This window comes from Hirundo rustica, chromosome 6 (assembly GCF_015227805.2).
Source record: "Hirundo rustica isolate bHirRus1 chromosome 6, bHirRus1.pri.v3, whole genome shotgun sequence".
Lineage (NCBI taxonomy): Eukaryota > Metazoa > Chordata > Aves > Passeriformes > Hirundinidae > Hirundo > Hirundo rustica.
Window position 1 is genome coordinate 23,913,902 of NC_053455.1, and position 18,571 is coordinate 23,932,472.

The following is an 18,571-nucleotide window of genomic DNA, read 5'->3' on the forward strand; positions in this document are numbered from 1 at the left end:
TGTAACCAAATGATATCAAGTAGTACATTTATTTCATATAGTAAGTCAGCTTCTGACAGTGAGATGTATTAGAATATAGTCTCTGAAGGTAAAGGGTGGAAGGAAGGCCTGTTGCTCAAGATACTGAATATTTGAACAGTGCCTAGCACAATGAGGTCCTGGTCCTTAGCTGGGGCTCCTAGGTGCTCCAGCAAAACAAACACTTTAGGCTTTAGGAGATGGACTGCATAAGCAGTTTTGAAATGGTGTTCCACAACATGGGCTAAGTGACACCTAAGCAGCAGATTTCACCTTTTAAGCACTGCAAGAGAGAAACTTGGTCCAGCAGATCTTCTCCAACTCTAGTTTTAGGACTCATCCGCTATCTACCCACCCCTCTGTGCACAGTTAAAGCAATGTTCATTCATCCCACTGCAATATGGTGAGCCTCAAGGAGGAATGATCGATCCCATCTCAGTCACCACATATAAGGGGGCGGAAAAAAGAGCAGCTGGTCTCACCCTCTTCTACTCCAATAATTGACTCAGTGTCTGGCAAGTGCAGAGACTCAACACCAAGGCTGGGCTGAGAGTTCATGGAGATGAGATTCTTACTATGCACTGTCGATTCTTCCAGCAAACTGCTGCCCATCAGTGACTCTATTATGAAGAAAAAGGGTAAAATTCTCATGATGCAATGACACTGCAATACGAGATACAATCCCTGCCCCACTTCAAGTCATGCTGACTTCTTCCCATGACACCTACTTTATCTGCTCCTACTCTTTGGGCATCCAGTGCTCCAATGGATGGAAAATACTATGTTTATTGTTTTGACTTTACTATGGTAGGATCTTATGCAGGGTTGGCTTTCTCTTTAAATAATTCACATTGTGTAAAAACCCAGGCTGTTTGCAACAAGAAAATATAACCAAGGGAAAAAAAAAAAACAAAACAACACATTAGAAAACCCAACTAGATTCACATTGATTTTGGAAACAATAAATATATCTGCCCCTTGACCACCATACAAAAACACACCTTTGTCTTCTGTCCTAGAAAAGGGGAGGGTAAGCAGTCCTCGCCTCCAAGAGGTAACAGACTTTTATTTCTTACTTGCTTGCGGCCTCATATTATCAGGACAAAAATCTTTTCTTTGACCATCCACTAATTTTTTCCTGCACTTTTCCCCCAGAGTGAGTGTGCTTCCGTCTTTACCTGGCTGTTCTCGCTCCCTGCTGCCAGCTGTTCCAATTCGGGAGTGGTGTTTCCTCATATGCACATTTCTGCTACCACTCTGGGAAAATGTCTTCCCACAAATTTGGCACTGATGAGGCTTCACTCCTTGGAGTCAAAAGGGGAAGAAATTTCCCAAGAATTACTAAACTGGGAGAAGATACCTCATCAACTAAGAAACTAACAACAGTTTTGAAATGGCTGTTAGCACCACTGGTGCTAACTTATCAGTAAAAACCAAATGAGAAGTATTCCCCTCTCCTGGAGGGCCATTAGCTTCTAGAACAGAAGTTTAGATATCGGGGATGGCAGTTGTTGGAAAACTCAAGACTGAAGAGTAACAAAGTCTTCAAGTCAGATTGATGAGAAGGAACAAGTTATTTGAAATAATTTACTCATTGATATGGAAATACTTGATGTCCCACACATAGAATAAAATGACCAGAGGCAAGGCTGTCTCCTGCCATCACACAATGAATTGCAGCATCTGGCTGACAATTACTGAGCAGAGACTTGACGATGACTTGTCACTGTGAAAGGATTTCCATTTTATGGAGCAGTTCATCATTTTCACAATACAAGCATGCTGTCCATACCTCTTGGCTCAATGGCATGGAAGCCAAGGAGACAGGACAGAAAAAGCATGGAAAATTCAATCACAAATGTTATTACCTCAATAAAATCTCCCATTCCCCAAACATACCATTTTCATGGTGTCCTGATGATATTTGAGATAGATCAATCAAAACAGAAGGCAGAAGCTTTGAAACACTTGTGAAATACATTTCCACCTAAACTTTTGTCCAATTACAAGCATGTAGTAGGAAAAAAATAAACGAAAACCCTACCTATGGCAGAAACCCACTTGCAAGAGATTTCAGATTCAAATGGCTGTGGTTAATATACAGAGATGCTAGAGCCTCTCTTTTAAATAACCAAATATGAAAAAGATATTCAACTTCATGACATTTCAGAAACAATTTAAAAAATAATTAAAACGTAATTTGAATTTAGAAATAGAAACAACCTAAAACATTAAAGTGTACAGGCTACAGACACCATGAAAGGGAAGTCAAAAAACACTATGACCAGAAGTTTTGTAGAAACCAGGATTTTTCTTAAGGAAATCAAATCAAAGTCCTACAATAAATGTCTTTTTTCAGACAGATCACAGAACGTCAGATGAAGACTCTTACCTGAGTGGACAACCAAATGTTTCCGAAGACTTGAGTATTCAGCAAAGGAGCGACCACATCCCTGTGCCTGACACAGAAAAGGTTTTTCCCCTACAAGGGAAAAGTAAGTTCTTAAATTTTGGCATCACAACTTAATCTGATTGCCCAAGTCCCTGAGAACAGCCTGGACATCTCTATTCCATTCTCCCATTTGGCTTTATGTATTATCAGTGTTCCATGGAAATTACACATGCTTCCTAAGCTTCCTAAGGCTTTTACAGCATTCTCTTCGCCAGAGGAAACAGTGGGATTATTTTAAATTCTTAGACCATCATTCACCAAAAGTGAAGCAAGAGACCACTGTTTCTAGATAATCTTTGAGTATATAAATAATAATATAATAATAAAAAACTACTTGATCTATGATGTATCTTCAGTGCAGTTCTCAACAACCAGCTCTCTATTCCACACACTCACAGGGTCCTGCTCCCTTTCTACCTCTCAGCGACAAATATCCTATTAACTGTATTTCCCTTCATATCAGATTCTATACATTGTTTCAGATCAGGCTGAACTTGCCAAAATCCTTTGCAAGATGTATCAGTCATTTATATCTATGTGTGCAGGAACTGTAATTCAAGGCACAAATTTTTCTCATGGGCTGAAATTTGTATCACAGCTATTTTTGATTTATTTGAATTATGATAAATTGGGAGGTCACTATATTAATGCAGTGCAATAAAATTAAACTGTTTTGAACACTCTCTTAATAAAGCTAGACATAACTTTTGCCTCCAATATCCCACTAAAGAACTCAATATACCATGTTCAACACTATGATTTCAAGCCTTTAACTGGACCTCTGCACAAGAGTAATAGGCAAGACTGCAGGAGATTAAGCAAACTATTTTACCATTTTATTATACAACATATATGTACCTCTTTCAGAGTAAACTTGTTTTTAAAGGTGTTTCTACTGTGACTTTGCCTTTAGAAGTCTTCTCCCTACAGCTCATTTACTAGCCTCTTATCTACAACAGAATTTGACAGCTGTGACCAAAAAGGATCAACATAGCATGTTCCAGTTGGTGTTCCAAAGCTGAAATACATAGCAGAGTCTCAAACACCAATTGTACTTTCTGGCTTGCTATAAATCTTTAAAAGTTTGGAAAAACTACCGTTGACCTAAATAACAGCGCACAGTTCTACCTCTAAGACACCCTAGAGCTATTTACACCTGCAATTTCATAACACCTTTGGTCTGATCAAACGCTTAATTCCACATTATCCATTTGCAGCTTAGAAAGTTACTATTTACTCCTCCAAAAGCTATTACTCTGTTGGTTGCAGAATGCTCACGTATCAGGGAGGATTGTGCATGTATCAGCTGAACCTATTAACTTAATCTGCACCTTGGCTGGGAGCTGTAAGTGCAAAAAAACCTGCAAAAAATATAACTGCTGTTACTACACATTCAAAATTTTATTATTGGTATGTACAATTTCTAACTATCCCAACATCTGCCCCCAAACCATGTGTTCCAGCTAGACTGCATATACTTTAAAATAGCAGCCTTTTCCCATGTGTATCAACAAACCACATACCATACGGTCGTGTTTAAGTAAGGCAGAAGGCACAAACAGCTGCTGGCGACCCACATGATCTGTAATTTCATTTTACCTGGGAGGCCTCATTCTCTCACGCTTGTGAAGGTTATTTTGAAAAGTTAACCAACTGTAATACAATGCTTCCGAGGCCATCAGGGAATCTCTAACAATATTCCAAGAAGCTTGAACTGGGCCATTTGTTTGAGTGTTGTGATAACCCTGAGGCTTAAAAAACTAAACAAACAAAATCACCAGAATATTCACTATGAACTTTGCTGGTCATTTCAGCAGTAACTCTTATGCCCCTCTCAAACTTTCTAGTACAAAAACACCTAAAGCACTTTGGCTCCTATACCAGCTTCTAAAAATACTGACAGGTCAGGATCATATTCTCCAGAGGAGCCATCATAAAGAAACCATATATAATATACAGTAATAGGAAATAAAGTTTCTTGTTTTATTTACTATAAAAAGCTGCGCATGAATTGAGAGTATACAGGCTCCAGCATACAGTAACATCCCAAATTAGCATTGGCACAAACAGAGCAGTTTGCACACCACAATGCTATCTTCTAATTAATGCTTTTTTCTACTTTGCTACTATATTTCTGCAACTCATTCCACTGCATTCCTCATTTCCCTGTATGTCCCAAATTAGTCATTCTACAAGCAGCATAGATAACACAAGCTAGTCAGTCTGGCAGATGTCTGCACAGCTCCTACGAGCTAAGCTATTGAGCCTTTCAGGAATTTCAATAACCTCTTTACAAACACAGTTTCAGGAGTCATGTTCACTAACTATTCCCTCGGTAACAGTCTAGCTTCACACAACCCTCCATCACACAACTGGAAGGGAATCTTCAGAGTATGCGTCTGAGCAGAATACAGTATCACCACACAGTATTTGAAAGGCAAAGCCTGTGTGAAACTATACAGGATAGTAAAAGAGATTAGCACTTGATTTATCTGACCTACAGATCAAGGGGAATTGACAGAAAAGAGACATTAATGGAGGGCAGAGGTAAACAACATAATGCTTTCAATAGTTTGAGGACAGAGGAGGAAGTGGTTTATTCCTCAGGAAAGACCCCACCTCAGCAGACCACAAATAGGTGAGGGTCTAAAACACACCAGTGTGAATTCGGAGGTGGTTCTTCAGATTTCCAGCTGTTGTGAACTGTTTACCACAGCCCAGTTCTGTGCACACAAAGGGTTTTTCACCATTGTGAGTTCTCATGTGCACCTTCAGCCTCTGCAAGACATAGAAACTTTTTCCACAACCTTCAGCTGGGCAGGTGAAGGAGCGGTCGTTCCTGGAAAGCAACAAAAAGCTGTTTCATTACCTGCTACTGCAACACATTTTTTCATGAACACTTGACTTCTTTCTTTTATTAAATATGAGTACCTGTTAAAATACAAAAATTCTAAAACAAACATAACCCGGACCTGCAAAATTATCTAAATCTAATCCAAGTTTTTCAGTGTAATTGACTTAAAGCACTCAAGAGATCTAATATTTATAAGAATAACATCAGGTTTTCACAGCTTGTCAATGTCAAAACCTACAATTTTCTCAAATAGAAAGTACATTTTTTCAAGGTCATAACAACAAATAGTTTTGTTCAGCTCACCGGTGTGTTTTCAGATGATACTTGAAGTGAGCTGGCCACACAAATGTCCGATCACAGCCCTCAACTGTGCACTTCAGCTTCCTTTCCACGCGAGATAAATGAGGAATGGGGCTTGAATCTTTTGGCTGCCCATCTCCTGTACAAAGATGAACATTTTCACCTGGAAAAAAAAAAGCTCACTGAAATCTAAAAAATATACAGATCACTATAATGGGTCAAAATTAATAGAAAAACCAGCATCATATATGATACAGGATTGTAAATCAGGTATGTGTCTGGCTACTAACTGTTTAGCAGGTCCTACATGCTGCTGCCTAGCCTGTAACAGAGACAAGACACAGACTTGCAAACCTTACCAGGCCCATAAACTATTGCCAACAAACCATCTGGATCAGATCAGCTGCCACCAGATAAGGCTTATCACAAAAAGAATAGAAAGCCAATGCACTAGAAATTATAAAAACGGTCTGTATATCAATATCAAATAACCAATTTTAACTATCAGCCAACTATCACCGATTATCTAAGCTGTTTTTAAAAACCTTAGCTGAAGTAAGAGATGCTGCATTTGCTTGCAATTATTTATTAAAACAATTAAGTCAGAAAGCATGTGACTAAATCCAATTATGTATTCTGCAGAAAACTGATCTCCAAACTCAATGGAGCTAAAAAGAAAGTATAATTTACAGTATGTATTAAAAATAGGCTCTTAAAAGTGAAAATGAAAGTTGAAAAACAAGCAGCTGCAGTTAGAAAGAAGATATTCTTTACATGTACCGGAGAACTAGTAGGCTACAATGAACAGATGGTTCCACTAGAGTTGATTCTCCATGAAAAAAATGCAAAGCCTATTTATACTGAAGAAAAAAAGCATAATTGCCCTGTATAATTCCGTCACTGATGGCTTGAAGATGTCATAACGGATTCAAGGCAAGAGAGAATTGAAGAGATGAAGAAACAAGGTGAAACTAGTTGTGTATGGAACATTCAACTTTTGAGACACAATCTGTGGATCTCCTACCATTATTGCTTGCTTTGGCATTCTTTGCGAGCTGTGCCCGAGTGGCAGCAATTAAACTGTCATGAGCCAATTCTTGCACTCGTAGGAACCATGGGGTACTGCTGTCTGTGCTATCATGAGAGAGAAAGTCATTGCCAGAATCTTCTGCTTCATCTTGAACAAACACCAAGTGCTCTGCGGGAGACCCCAGCCCTAGAAAAGCAGACAAATTTGTGAAACAATAATATAACAGAGGGAAATTTCTTTTGCTTCTCAGAGACTAGTGTTCATAGCATGGATGAAATAGCTGCTCTGAAAAAGTCTCCACTGACCTCTACACTCTAGAAAGGTGTTGATGACTAAATGCTCCTAAAATATCCTATAATGCCCAGCAAATTTCATGACCTTTCCTCTTCATAAACAGCAGGGACAGAGTTGTACTTGTATCTCCTGCATTCCGCTGAGACATATCCAGCCAGATGACAAACAGAAGGACAATTACCTGCTCTTGTTAGGTTGAGAAGAATGAATGAAGTGCTGTCACTGGGCTGGAGGTCTTGCAACAAACTAGAAGTTTCTGGGGTTGACAGAAGTTCAGATGGTTTCTGCACATTCTGTGCCCTTGTTTCCTCGCCATCAGGGCCTACATTTACCTGAAGACTTCTCAAGACAGCAGACGAAGACACATCTTTGGAAGAATTAGCGTGACTTGGAGAAGTGAGCTCTCTTTCATCATCTAATGAGGAAAGTGAAACCAGAGTAAATAAAAGTATAAATGCAGTACGACTAAAAGATACCTATGAAATTATTTTTCTAGGAAAAGACCCAAAACTTCAGAGAAAAGGGAGGAGGAAGTTTCTAACTATTAGTTTCTAACTATGAATAACTTCAATATAAAATGAGACAATTCAGTCATTTTGCTGAACTTGTTCCTCCTGGAATGTCTTATCAGCAAGAGACAGTGGGGGCAGAGTGGTGAAGTAATGACAGCTGTTTGAAGGGCAGGGTCACAAAGATCTGCCACAAAGATTTTACCTGGCAACATGAGTCTGTTGCATTCTGAGGTCTCAGTAACAGGAAGCAGAGAGAGACAGGTGATGTCTTTTGGTTCTGATTCCACCAGTCCTTGTCCCAGTGGAATAGAAGTATTTTGAACAAACTGAACCAGCAGCTGAAAAAACATACTGAAGATTAGGTCAAAAGCAGCACGAATCATTTAAAAAGGTACTAAATCCAGTCAATCCAGTAGTCCCTACTGCCTTGTAGGAGACATTGAATATAATACCATAAATACACACAGACATAAATGAAAACTTTTCAATTTACATTAATACAAGGAAAGAATTGTTTATCATCTCTGAAATACCTATAAACTTATCATTTCTTTAGCACATAATAAACAGCTCTGGATCATTGCAGAGTAAGTCTAGTTAGGCTACAGTTCTTTTTAATTAATATTTTACCACTTGATACTTTAGCATGGTCTAACATTTCAAGTAAATGTTTTCCACGCTCAGCCTTTGGTACAGGTATTTTTTTTTAATCATTGTCTTTAAATATGTAACTGAAAGTTAGCCTTTTCTAAATCAAAAAAAAAGCAATCAGATGACTAGTTACAAAGATGTCTATTATATGGCTTATCAAAACAAGCAGATAGCAGAGAAACAAGGTTGGAATGACGAGGGGGAGAACACAGACAGCCTTACCCATCTAAATCAGCTACTCCTAAAACCATCAAAGATGGACAACCAACCCACCCACTAAGGGGATTAACAGAAGAAACTCTCTCCAAAATACTACACAAATCAAGGGGGACTATTGCCTATGAACAGGTATAGGACTTAAACTGAGATGCATTCCCTGGGCAGGAATTTGGGACTGGTCAAAATATCTGGGGGGATTTGTATAGGACTTAGTAAGCGTTGTTTAAGGGAAAGGATCAAGATGAATCAGGGCAGAACAAACGAGAAATTGGAGAGGGAAGGATAAAAGGGGCCCATTGCATATAAGCAGGAAGTTGGTCAATTCAGTCATCTGGCACAGCCTCACTCTTACACTCCATCCTGTCTTCTTAATCAACTCCATTCTTACCTACTTCCTGTGTGGTCCTGCTCTCTACAGTGGGTCTCTAGTGGCACACCCTAGTTTCTAGTGTGTGTCATAAGCTAATGAACTCCAAGCCAGCCTAGCTAGCAAGTGAAATGAGAAGTGTGGGGATAAATCCCAAAGAAATCCATTAAGGTTTTCCTTAGGCAGCAACCCTTGAGCACAGAATCAGGTACTTTGTGCTGCCCATGTTTATGAGAGCAACAAGCACCCAGCCTGTGTTCATATGTTTGGTGCCAATCACATCTGTACATTGTGTGCACACGTATTTTCAAACAGATACTAAACCTCACTAGTGGCTGGATCTAATGTCAGAATTAAAGAACTGTCCTCATGTTTCTTGATGAGCCCAGAAGATGAGAGGTCATTCAGTCCAGCAGATTTAGCCATCCCTAACATCAGTCAGCTCTGACAAAAACTACTTCCAGCTAACTCCTCAAAATCTTGAGTTATAAAAAAGGAACCTGACACTTGAACAGGAAGTCAGAGAAATTATTTTTTTCACCCCTGAAAAGACTTCCCATATTTTTAATCTAGTTCAGAGCAGCAAAGTGTGTGCCTTTTTTACTCATTCTGTTCCTTTTACAACATCTCAAGTTTTTGTCAGAGTACCAGAGATAATGCTGGACTCTTCTTTACCTCCAAGGCAGACACAGAAATGAGACTCTCTTTTTTCTGTTACCAATGTCACACGGCATATTAAAATATTCTGATTTAACAAAGGAAGTGCTGCTGGGAGTTATGAGATAACACAGTCCAACTTTTGCAATGGACTGAACAAATTGTGTGAACTGCACAAACTTTTTCAAACACGGTCTCAAATCCCTCCCCTGTAGGGATTTAAACTCCAGAAAGACAGAAAGGGGCCAATTGTAACACACCCAGACACATACTCCATGTTTCAGAGAAAATGCTGCTGAAAACCCACATGTAGGATCTATTTGTTTGCCTTTAAGCTCTGTCAAACAAATTAACTCCTATACTCACATTCTCGGGTTGATTTTTTTTTAACACTGAATGAAGAAATATGGAAAATAACAATACACTAAGAAGTTAAACCTCAAGTTCCTTATCTCCTCGACAAAGAACCTGCATTCTGCGGATTCTGCTGCTGTCTAGCAAACAACTATAGGTAGCAAACTTCCTTTATCTTTGGCATTTAGAAGGAAATTGTACAGGATAGTTATTCAAATCTACTACCCTCATTGTGACACATTTTAGCATGCAGTCACATGGAGCCCATATGGAGTTGTCTGTGCAGTGAGATAGTTCATTAGTGTCAAAAGAAAGAGGCTAAAAAATCCTGATGTGCCCATTGTATATTTGTGATTAAAACCCAACAGTCACATATAATTTGATTCTTATTTTGTATGTTGTGATTGTCTCAGTACTTCTTTTTCAGAACTGTTGGCATCTAATTCCAAATTATTCCTGTGGCAGGAATCCTGTGGCAGCCTTTTTGAGCCTCTCTTACATCAAGAGAAAATCTGTTAAATGAAAGAAACTGTAAAGAAAACTTAGCATTTTGTGCTGATTTCTCTATGCTCACTTCCTCTCACAAAAACACTAGAAAGACAAATGCTTTCTTTCTCAAACACTTTTATCTCAAAGAGCTGTGCTGCTGTAGGAACCCTGAAGCTTTAACAGCCCTGACTGGTCTTCTCTGGGACCCCCACCCACACCCTCTCCCTAGGGGTTCCTCTTAAGCTGAGGCTGGGCCAGTCATTCCCTCCTGAGTTGTGCTGTAGGTTTACCTGTCTCAAGCCCTGTCGACTGGATGAACCTCAGATTTTTACTTCATGTGTGTCTCCAGCCCCATCTTCTGCTGCTCCTATCTGGACCCTGGATAGACCCTGGACCTGGCTCATCACTTTGCCTTAGCCAGGGCTGAGGGCTGTGGATTGCAGCACCTGTCTGTCTCTGCCTTCCATGCTCAGGTGCTGCAGTATTGTGCCCTGGTCTGTGCGGGCATTGCCTGGGCTGGGATCACCCTTACCCCCTGCTCATCCTCCCTCAGGAGCAGCCTGTCATCACTGACAATTACGAAGCTGCAAATTAAGTCCTGAAGTCTTTCAGATGGCAATGTGTCATTTGAACTAGGCCACAAGCCAGATGGCAGTTTGAAAGGTTAAAATTGTTTCATCTTATATCTAAGATTATCCAGAGGACCTAGCATGAAGATGGAACTATTTTTGTTGTCAAAAAAATACACAGGCAACACGAGACAGTCCCTCTGCCAGGGCAATGCATTCTAATTTAGAATTAAAAAAGAAAAAAAAGAAAATGCAAAAAAAAAAAAAAAAAAAAAAAAAAGGAGAAAGAGAAGTAAAAACAGAGCTAGGAATAATGAGCAGGGCAACCAGTTTTTAGGGACTAAAAACTGTGAGCAATAAGACAGATGCAAATTATTGGATTGTCTTTCATGTTGATGAGCCCTACTGCTTCTCTACTCCACCATGAAATACTTGTTTTATGGACTTGTCTATTTTTATACAAAAAGACCCAAATGAAACTTGCCTCCTACAAGAAGAAAGCTTTGCTTTAAACCTTCCACTTCAACACAGGAACATTAAGCCACTAGGGAAAAGCAAAATGCAGCAACCACAAACAGATGCTAAGAAGAAAAAAGTTCCTTTTAATTTGCTTTGTAAAGTAATGACAAACTAGTGCAGAGAATTATGAGAGGGCAAAAAAAGAGGAAACAAAAGGACATGAATCATGCTCATTATTAAAAATGTGGAATAAAAACCCCCCAACCTTTCACATAAACTAAAGCAAACCAATCATCAACTCAAATAATTCAGACAGAATAAAAAGTTTTCATGTTAGTTTTATATTGACAGATTTTTCCTAAACCTTCTTGTTCAAAATTATTGAATACCTTTGTGGACAACTACAGCAACTGGAATACAGGAAAGAAATCACTACAAACATTGTGTCAGGCTTTCTTAAGTTTCTCACAATATGGTTTTGCAGCTGAAAGTAAGTAGGAGATTATAGGGGTATCTTGTAGTTGGCTATTCAGCATGGAAATCTAGGAACAGACAGGTGATAAATGCACAGATACATAAAACACTAACAAGCTCTAGCAAACTGCAGATAAGCGACAGTAAAAATACCCAGAACTCCTGGCACACTGATGGATGGGCCAGTACAAGAATAACTTGAGTGTGACCTTGAAAAAAATTCAACCAGAAACTTTCTAAGGAAGAGGAACAACGTTATCTTGGGTTACCAGAACCCATCTCATTGGCGAGAGCAAACTTCTCATGGGATATGGGGGAAATTCTGGGACTGGATAAAACACATAAAGAACCTTGAGTGGAGGCTGTGGGACTGTGAAAAACTTACAGATGTTTAGGGGAAGGACCAAAGGCAAGAAAAGGGAGTGATCAAGGTAGATAGGGGAGAAACAGCTATTGGGAACAGAAAGGGGATTGGGGATAGTACTGACTGACCACAGTAGCAGGCTGCAGGTTGATGCTCTGCATCACCACTGGGGTTTATCTCATCCTCTCTAATGCTTTCTGCTCCTAAATGGTTTCTGAGTACACTCATTTGATTAAATTCACTTTGGCAGAGCCTGTGAAATAGAGAAAAACACAATCTGGAAACCCAAGATTCTGGCCAGAGGCTGAACTAAAAAGCCCAAGGCCTGGAGATAGATACTGGAAGGACTCAAAGTTTGGCAAAGAGTGGACAGATGCACGATCACAAGTATGTATGTCAGCCAAGGCAGGACAGATGTGATATGCTAGCAAATTTCAAGCCTCTTTACCTGATAAGTAGAGACAGCATTAGGCCATTTGTGGCCTTTCTTTTCCATGGGAATGGCATTTGTGTTTGAGTGTGCTGGTATAAAGCCCTATCTTGCCACAGAGCCATGATGTCTGTACTGTCTATGTGTGCACAGACATTTTCTTGCCGTTCAGGCCAAGGTGCACTTCTGTCCAGTGGTCTCATGTCTCAAAGACCAGGAAGGCAGGAACCTCCTAGATGATGCAGTTTGACAGATCCCATAACCAAGCGACATCTAGCATCACAAATAGGCCCCAGATGGGCTGTAAATATTCCTGAGATGGTGACTGTAGAATCCCTGCATAGGGAGGAGACTGACCCACTATGACCAAAGTGGTAGAATTTCTAAGCAAAGCAGATAGGTCATCTTGGGAAACCAGAATAAGAACAGTTAGGGAAACTGAATGTACAGAATATTAACAGAATACCAAAGGAACAGTAAGAAGTGTAAGGTGGCTTTACTCTATAACTAAGACATACCTCAGAATCTGAAATAAATTTTAATACTGCAAAAGGACATCCTTAAGTGATTCAAACTTTATGGGACAGACATGACTCATACAGAGAGAATCCATAATCCTTGGAGGGCAAAGTTCAGCTGCATCTTGATATAAAAAAATTTATTTTTGCTCTATCATATTACCCTCTTGAATATACCCTCCTTTAACTATTTCTGCTGAAATGCCACATAATTGAAAATTCTGTAAATAATGCAGACAGTGAATGTATTAAAAAATGTAAAATATTTCTTAGCTGTTGTCACTAAGGAAATACTCATTATCCGTGCTGGTCAACGAGAAATGGTTGGACAGGATGATCCTGGGGTCTATCACTGCAAGCAATGCAGAATGCTTGTGTTAGCAAGAGACTTGGATAATGTCCCTGACCTGAGAGGGGGGAAAAACCCCCACAACAAACAACGACCAAAAAAATGTTTACAGAACTGAGAACCTCTACTAGAAATCCTTAACAAAAAAAAAAAAAAATCAAACCAAACCCCCAACCAACCAACCCAACAAAACAGAAAACAAGTGATGATATGGCCACCTGGGATGGATTGTCATAAGTTTGTGTCCCATAATAGCTGATTCAAAAGCCAAGAAGTGTCAGGCAGCTGCTTTGACTGAAGTAGGGATTGCTGGGAGGGACAGGGTAAGAAGGTTCTCCAAAACCTCAGATCTATCCTCTCGCTAGACAGCTAGAAAGCTAGACTAGATTCCCAGAGCAGAAGGGACCATGTCTTTAATCAAAACTATTCCTGTTCTGAATTTAACCAGTGAACCAAACAAAATAAAGAGGTCAAAAGAAACTTTAGTGGAGGGGGAGGAGAAAGGAGGGGCCGGAGCTGAAGGGTGTGCAGGGCAGAAGGCTTGTTACCTAGAAACTGGGATGTCCTCCTCCCATACAGCCTCTGGGGAACTAATTAAATCACAAGTGTCTCTCTCCTTGTGAGGCACTGAGGAGGAAAGTAAGGAGAGGCTAAAATACCTCTCTTCACCCCCTTTTCAATAACTAATTCAATTTATAGAACAGAGTTATAATTAATTTGATTGTGCTAAGAGTTACCCCAAGAGTGGAAAGCACCCTGCACTGGACCAGTACTGTGGAGGTGACTGGAAATACTTGCAAGTGTAATAAATCACCTCGAAGGCTTAAAGCATGCAAAATACAAATCTTGGCAGCTCCCTGAGGAATGATAGTTACATAGCTTTGGGGGCAGGGAGTCCGGAAAAAAAAGTAGATCCATCTGTCCATACAATTGTCTCCAAGCAACTTTTAACTTTCTATGAAAGAAGGATTCACCTCTACTCAAGCATTAAATATTTAATGGTATGTTGGTGGCTTCTTTAGGGATAAAACCAGTAGCAAAGAAGTCTGTGCAGTAGAGACATAGTGCTTTGATTGTTATCACCTAGATGTTACAGAAATACACCTAGGTCTTAATTAATACATTTCTCACATGGTAGGTATATGAAAAAATTCTGTGGCTATAAGAATTGTGGTGCCATGGCTCACTAGAGGATATAAAATCATTATTTACTTTCAGAGACATTTGAACTGGTATTTGGGAAAAGTGTAAAAAGGGTATCTACCAGTTTCACATCAAAGGAATAGAAAATAGTACTAACTTAACACTCAAGTTTCATAATCAGAACTAGAAAAAGAAGGTGGAAATATATACATGGAAACTAATCAAAACTTTTAGTATAAAATAGCCTTGATCAAGATTGAGGAACATGGTTTAGGAGACAGCATCTACAGAAAGGACACCCTCTGTACCACTGTAACTTTTTTTATGTACCAGGCCTGTTTCTCCTAGAGAATAAACAGCCAACTCTTATTATGGGCTTGCTAGGAAGGAAATGCAACTCTGACATGAGGAAATAGGACTATTATGTAAACAAGCCTAATTAACAAATACCTTACTCAGCTTGAGAAAAGACAAGGCCCAGTTACAGCTCCTATTTGAGGAATCAGCAATGAGCATTTCAACTGTTCTGGTCCTTGGCTGTCAGAAATAATCTAAGGGAACCCACCCATTCACAGACAAAAGTAACAAAGTCCTGCCACCTTATCATTCAGAACTCAGAAAAAAATTGACAGAGTGTACAAGATATCAACAGGCAAGAGAGAAGAACACTTTGCAGATCGTGCTGAGACTACTCAGAGCTGCTATGAATTTGCAGCTACTTTTCCTGAACAGTGTGTTTGGAAAGGTATTGCCTGCTCTATTAAGAAACAAATGGTTTAACACATCACATGGGCTGTAATGAATTACCAGCATGTAATAATCATTCTTTTTAGAGTATCAGTTTAAGATAAATGCTGTATTGCTCACAGGGATAGAAACAAAACTCAACAAAACCCATGCAATTAAGTCTCGCAAACTTCCCCAAAAGGTATTTCACAGCTGTACTATGTCCTCTGCTCTAGGACTTTAGCCATCTGCAGGGGTAAAGCTGAGAACCAGGAACAGCAAGGACACCAAGTGATACAACCCCTTCACCTTTAAGTGGGGCAATGCACAGAGAACTAGCAAAGGGCCATTGAACCTGAAAAATAAGGCAAGAAATCGGAGGCAGCCGGTGGTGGTGTTGAATGTAACAAATTGCAGACACTTGGTATCTAGCACATTACAGGTAAGAGTAACAACACCCAGAACTCCGCAGCAACTGATTTGTGAGCCACTGCTAGAGTGACATCTTGCAAACGTTCAACCAGAAATTTTAACTGCTAAGAAAACAAAGCTATTATTATGGCTTACCAGAATGGGTCACATGAGACAGACCAAACTTACTATCCATTAGAACAAGGATAACAGGATGCATTAAGCTTATTATGCTCTGTTTAGGGGGAGGATCAAAGGAGGAATCAAGGCGGATAAATGAAGAATCAGGAGTAGAGGGGAGAGAAGCAACTCCAGTCACGTATTTGCTGGCTGCTAGTCAGTACACTGCTGCGCCGGCTCACTGCAGTCCCTCCTATCCAATTACCAAAGACATTCCTAAGTATTCTACCCACAAGTGAGTCCACTGCTAGTAAGCTTCTGGTTGACTAATGCAAGGAGGGTACCACAGTCTGGAAACAAAACAAAACAAAAAATATTCCACCCAGAAACTGGCTAAAAGCCCTGGGTCTGGCCAGAAGGACTGTAGGCCTGGCAGAGACGTGTGAGTATGCACGAGAGTTGAGTGATGAGGGTACAGCTACAGCCCACTAGCAAACCATCACTGTTCATGCTTTACCTGTGCACGTGATAACGTGTATGTTCATGCTTCACCTGTGTTTGTGACCAGTTGTGCATGCACAAACATCCCTGCAATTTGTGCCCAGCTGTGCTACCAGCTGAACCTGGAACAGTCCAGCAGCCTCACACAGAGCAACTGGATCCCCTGTGTGCTGCTGCCTACCACTTCTGCCAACTGCTTAATGGAAACAGGAGTACTTTGAAAAACAGGACTGGCTGATGCTGATAGAATAATTCAGATCGTCCAAAAACAAGTAAAGCCAATTTGGTTGGAGGGAAAGAAATAGTCAATTTGTGAATTTATTTTATTCTCGTAACAGAAGAGTGCTGTAATAGTGGGGAAAAAAGTTACCTGAGAACAGGCAAGAATATTGGCTGATACTTGAAAGGAGGTGAAAAAAACTTGCAATATTTTCTAATTTTTTACCATTCAAATCAAAGCATGGAAGCATTAGAAGATGCCACTGAAAACACTTGGAAAATTAGTATGTAAGCCGCAATCTGAATAAACTCACTGAACTCTAAGTGTTGCCCATAAAGGTTCCTGGGAACCAAACTCAGTTCATAATTGCTCACCTCAGGTTTGGATTCTAACTCATCCGATAACATTGATTCAAGTGTCCAACTCCTGCAGCTGTTCTCAGCAAGGCACAGATTTTTTTTTTTTTTTTTTTTTTTTTTTTTAATTTTAGTTCAGAGTGAACAACACTCCCTGATTATTTTCATATTTTCCTAAGTGCAAACCAGTGTGGTGGTCCTTCTGCAAGAAGCTCTGTTGCGGAAATAATTATTTTAACCTAAAATAACAAAAAAGGAAGCATAAAGAAAGAGGAACTGAAAAACAAGAGCAAAGCAAAAAGAAGTGAACATGTGTTGATGCAACTGTAAAATATACTTTGAGGTATCAGTAAAACTCATTTACTGAGGTTCCTGGATTTCTGTTTTCATTGAATCAACAAAATAGCCTTTAAAAATTAATTTCACAGTGTTAGGATATTATTTACCACATTTTCTTTGCAATCACTAATTTTCAACTGAAAATTAGTTTGTTTGTTCTGGAAACTTATGGGATCATCTTCAAATCACATAAAGCATGCAAGATATGAGGAAGCTGAATTCCCAGCCCACAACACAGTGGAATTATCCAAATTATTGATAAAAGGGAGCCATATACAAACAACCTGCCAGCTGGAAACATCAGTTCTTCCTGTCAGTTGAGATATTTCACAGAATCAGAAATTTAATTCCTTGATGAGCCCAGATAAATAGAACTTATTTCACAAATACCCACATGATGTTTGCTCTAAAAGGGGAACATGAAGACAAGCTTTTCTTGCCTGCCGGGAAAACACTCACACAACTGCTGATAGGAGAAAAATGTGAACTACATACAGTTCTTTGCCCTTTCCAACACAACTACCGATCTACTGACTATGTTAAAAAATAACGAGAATACTGGATCAGCTAAAAAGAGAACCTAAAAGCCTTCCTCTCACACTCCCGGCAGCTGCACTGCAGCACGGAGCTTCACTTGCCGTGAAGAGGCAAGACACCACACACAGCGAGCGCACCGCAAGCGGCGAGCCAGGGCCCGCCGATACTCCCGCGTCCACCCGCCGCCCCCGTCAGCCCGTACCCGGCAGGGCGGGCCCCGAGGGACCCACGAGCACAAGAGCCGGCGCTGCCAGGCCCGGCTGCCCACGCTCCGGCCGGGAGGAGCCGGCGGAGGAACGGGGGCAGGGCGGAGCGCCGAGGCCCGGCGGGGCAGGTGCCACCCGCCCCAGGGCGCGGGTCCGGCCGCAGCCGTGAGGGGCGGCTCCGGCAGCGGGGACGGGAAGGAGAAGAGGGCCGTGGGGGCGCCCCCCCTCCTCCCCGCGCTCTGGGGCTCGCCGGGCTCCCGCACCCCACGGGGGTCGGCAGGTCCTGCAGGAGCGGCCGAACCACCAGCCACCACCCGCCTTACCGGCATCTCCACCGCCCGGACGTGACGGGCCCCGGCCGGAAATACCGCCAGGGCTCGGGGCGAGCGCGGGGCGGGGCGGCGCTGCCGCCCTCTGGGTCCGTCGGCCCCGAAACAGAGAACGGCTGCGTGCTTGGGTTTTGCCCCTGTTCCGCTGGGATCGTGACCAGGCCCGCAGTCTTCAGCTGCAGCCTGATTCCTCCTCAAGTAACCTTTTTTATATGGATTGTTACCGTACAAGTGAACAGTATGCCGGAACCTTATGAAAACGTTCAATCTACTGAGCTCCTCTTTTTTTTCCCCACATAAATCAACACGGAAGACCCATTATC

The 18,571-nt window shown here is 40.9% G+C and overlaps 1 protein-coding gene across 3 annotated transcripts in view; it reads right to left on the reverse strand.

The window, feature by feature from the left end:
- Nucleotides 1-18,571, reverse strand: part of ZNF410 (zinc finger protein 410) — a 22,729-nt gene continuing 4,158 nt past the window's right edge. The window contains exons 1-10 of one of the 3 annotated variants that reach the window (XM_040065909.2): nt 18,243-18,339; nt 16,856-17,076; nt 7,663-7,798; nt 7,130-7,363; nt 6,649-6,840; nt 5,628-5,787; nt 5,128-5,309; nt 2,411-2,500; nt 1,197-1,322; nt 1-638 (exon numbers count right to left, since the gene is read on the reverse strand). In XM_040065909.2, the coding sequence (XP_039921843.1) occupies nt 454-638; nt 1,197-1,322; nt 2,411-2,500; nt 5,128-5,309; nt 5,628-5,787; nt 6,649-6,840; nt 7,130-7,363; nt 7,663-7,798; nt 16,856-16,888 (1,338 nt within the window). In that variant the 5' untranslated portion in view covers nt 16,889-17,076; nt 18,243-18,339 and the 3' untranslated portion in view covers nt 1-453. Of the gene's footprint in view, nt 639-1,196; nt 1,323-2,410; nt 2,501-5,127; nt 5,310-5,627; nt 5,788-6,648; nt 6,841-7,129; nt 7,364-7,662; nt 7,799-16,855; nt 17,077-18,242; nt 18,363-18,571 lie in introns of those variants that run through there. The other 2 variants (XM_040065910.2, XM_040065911.2) reach the window with 2 other exon arrangements.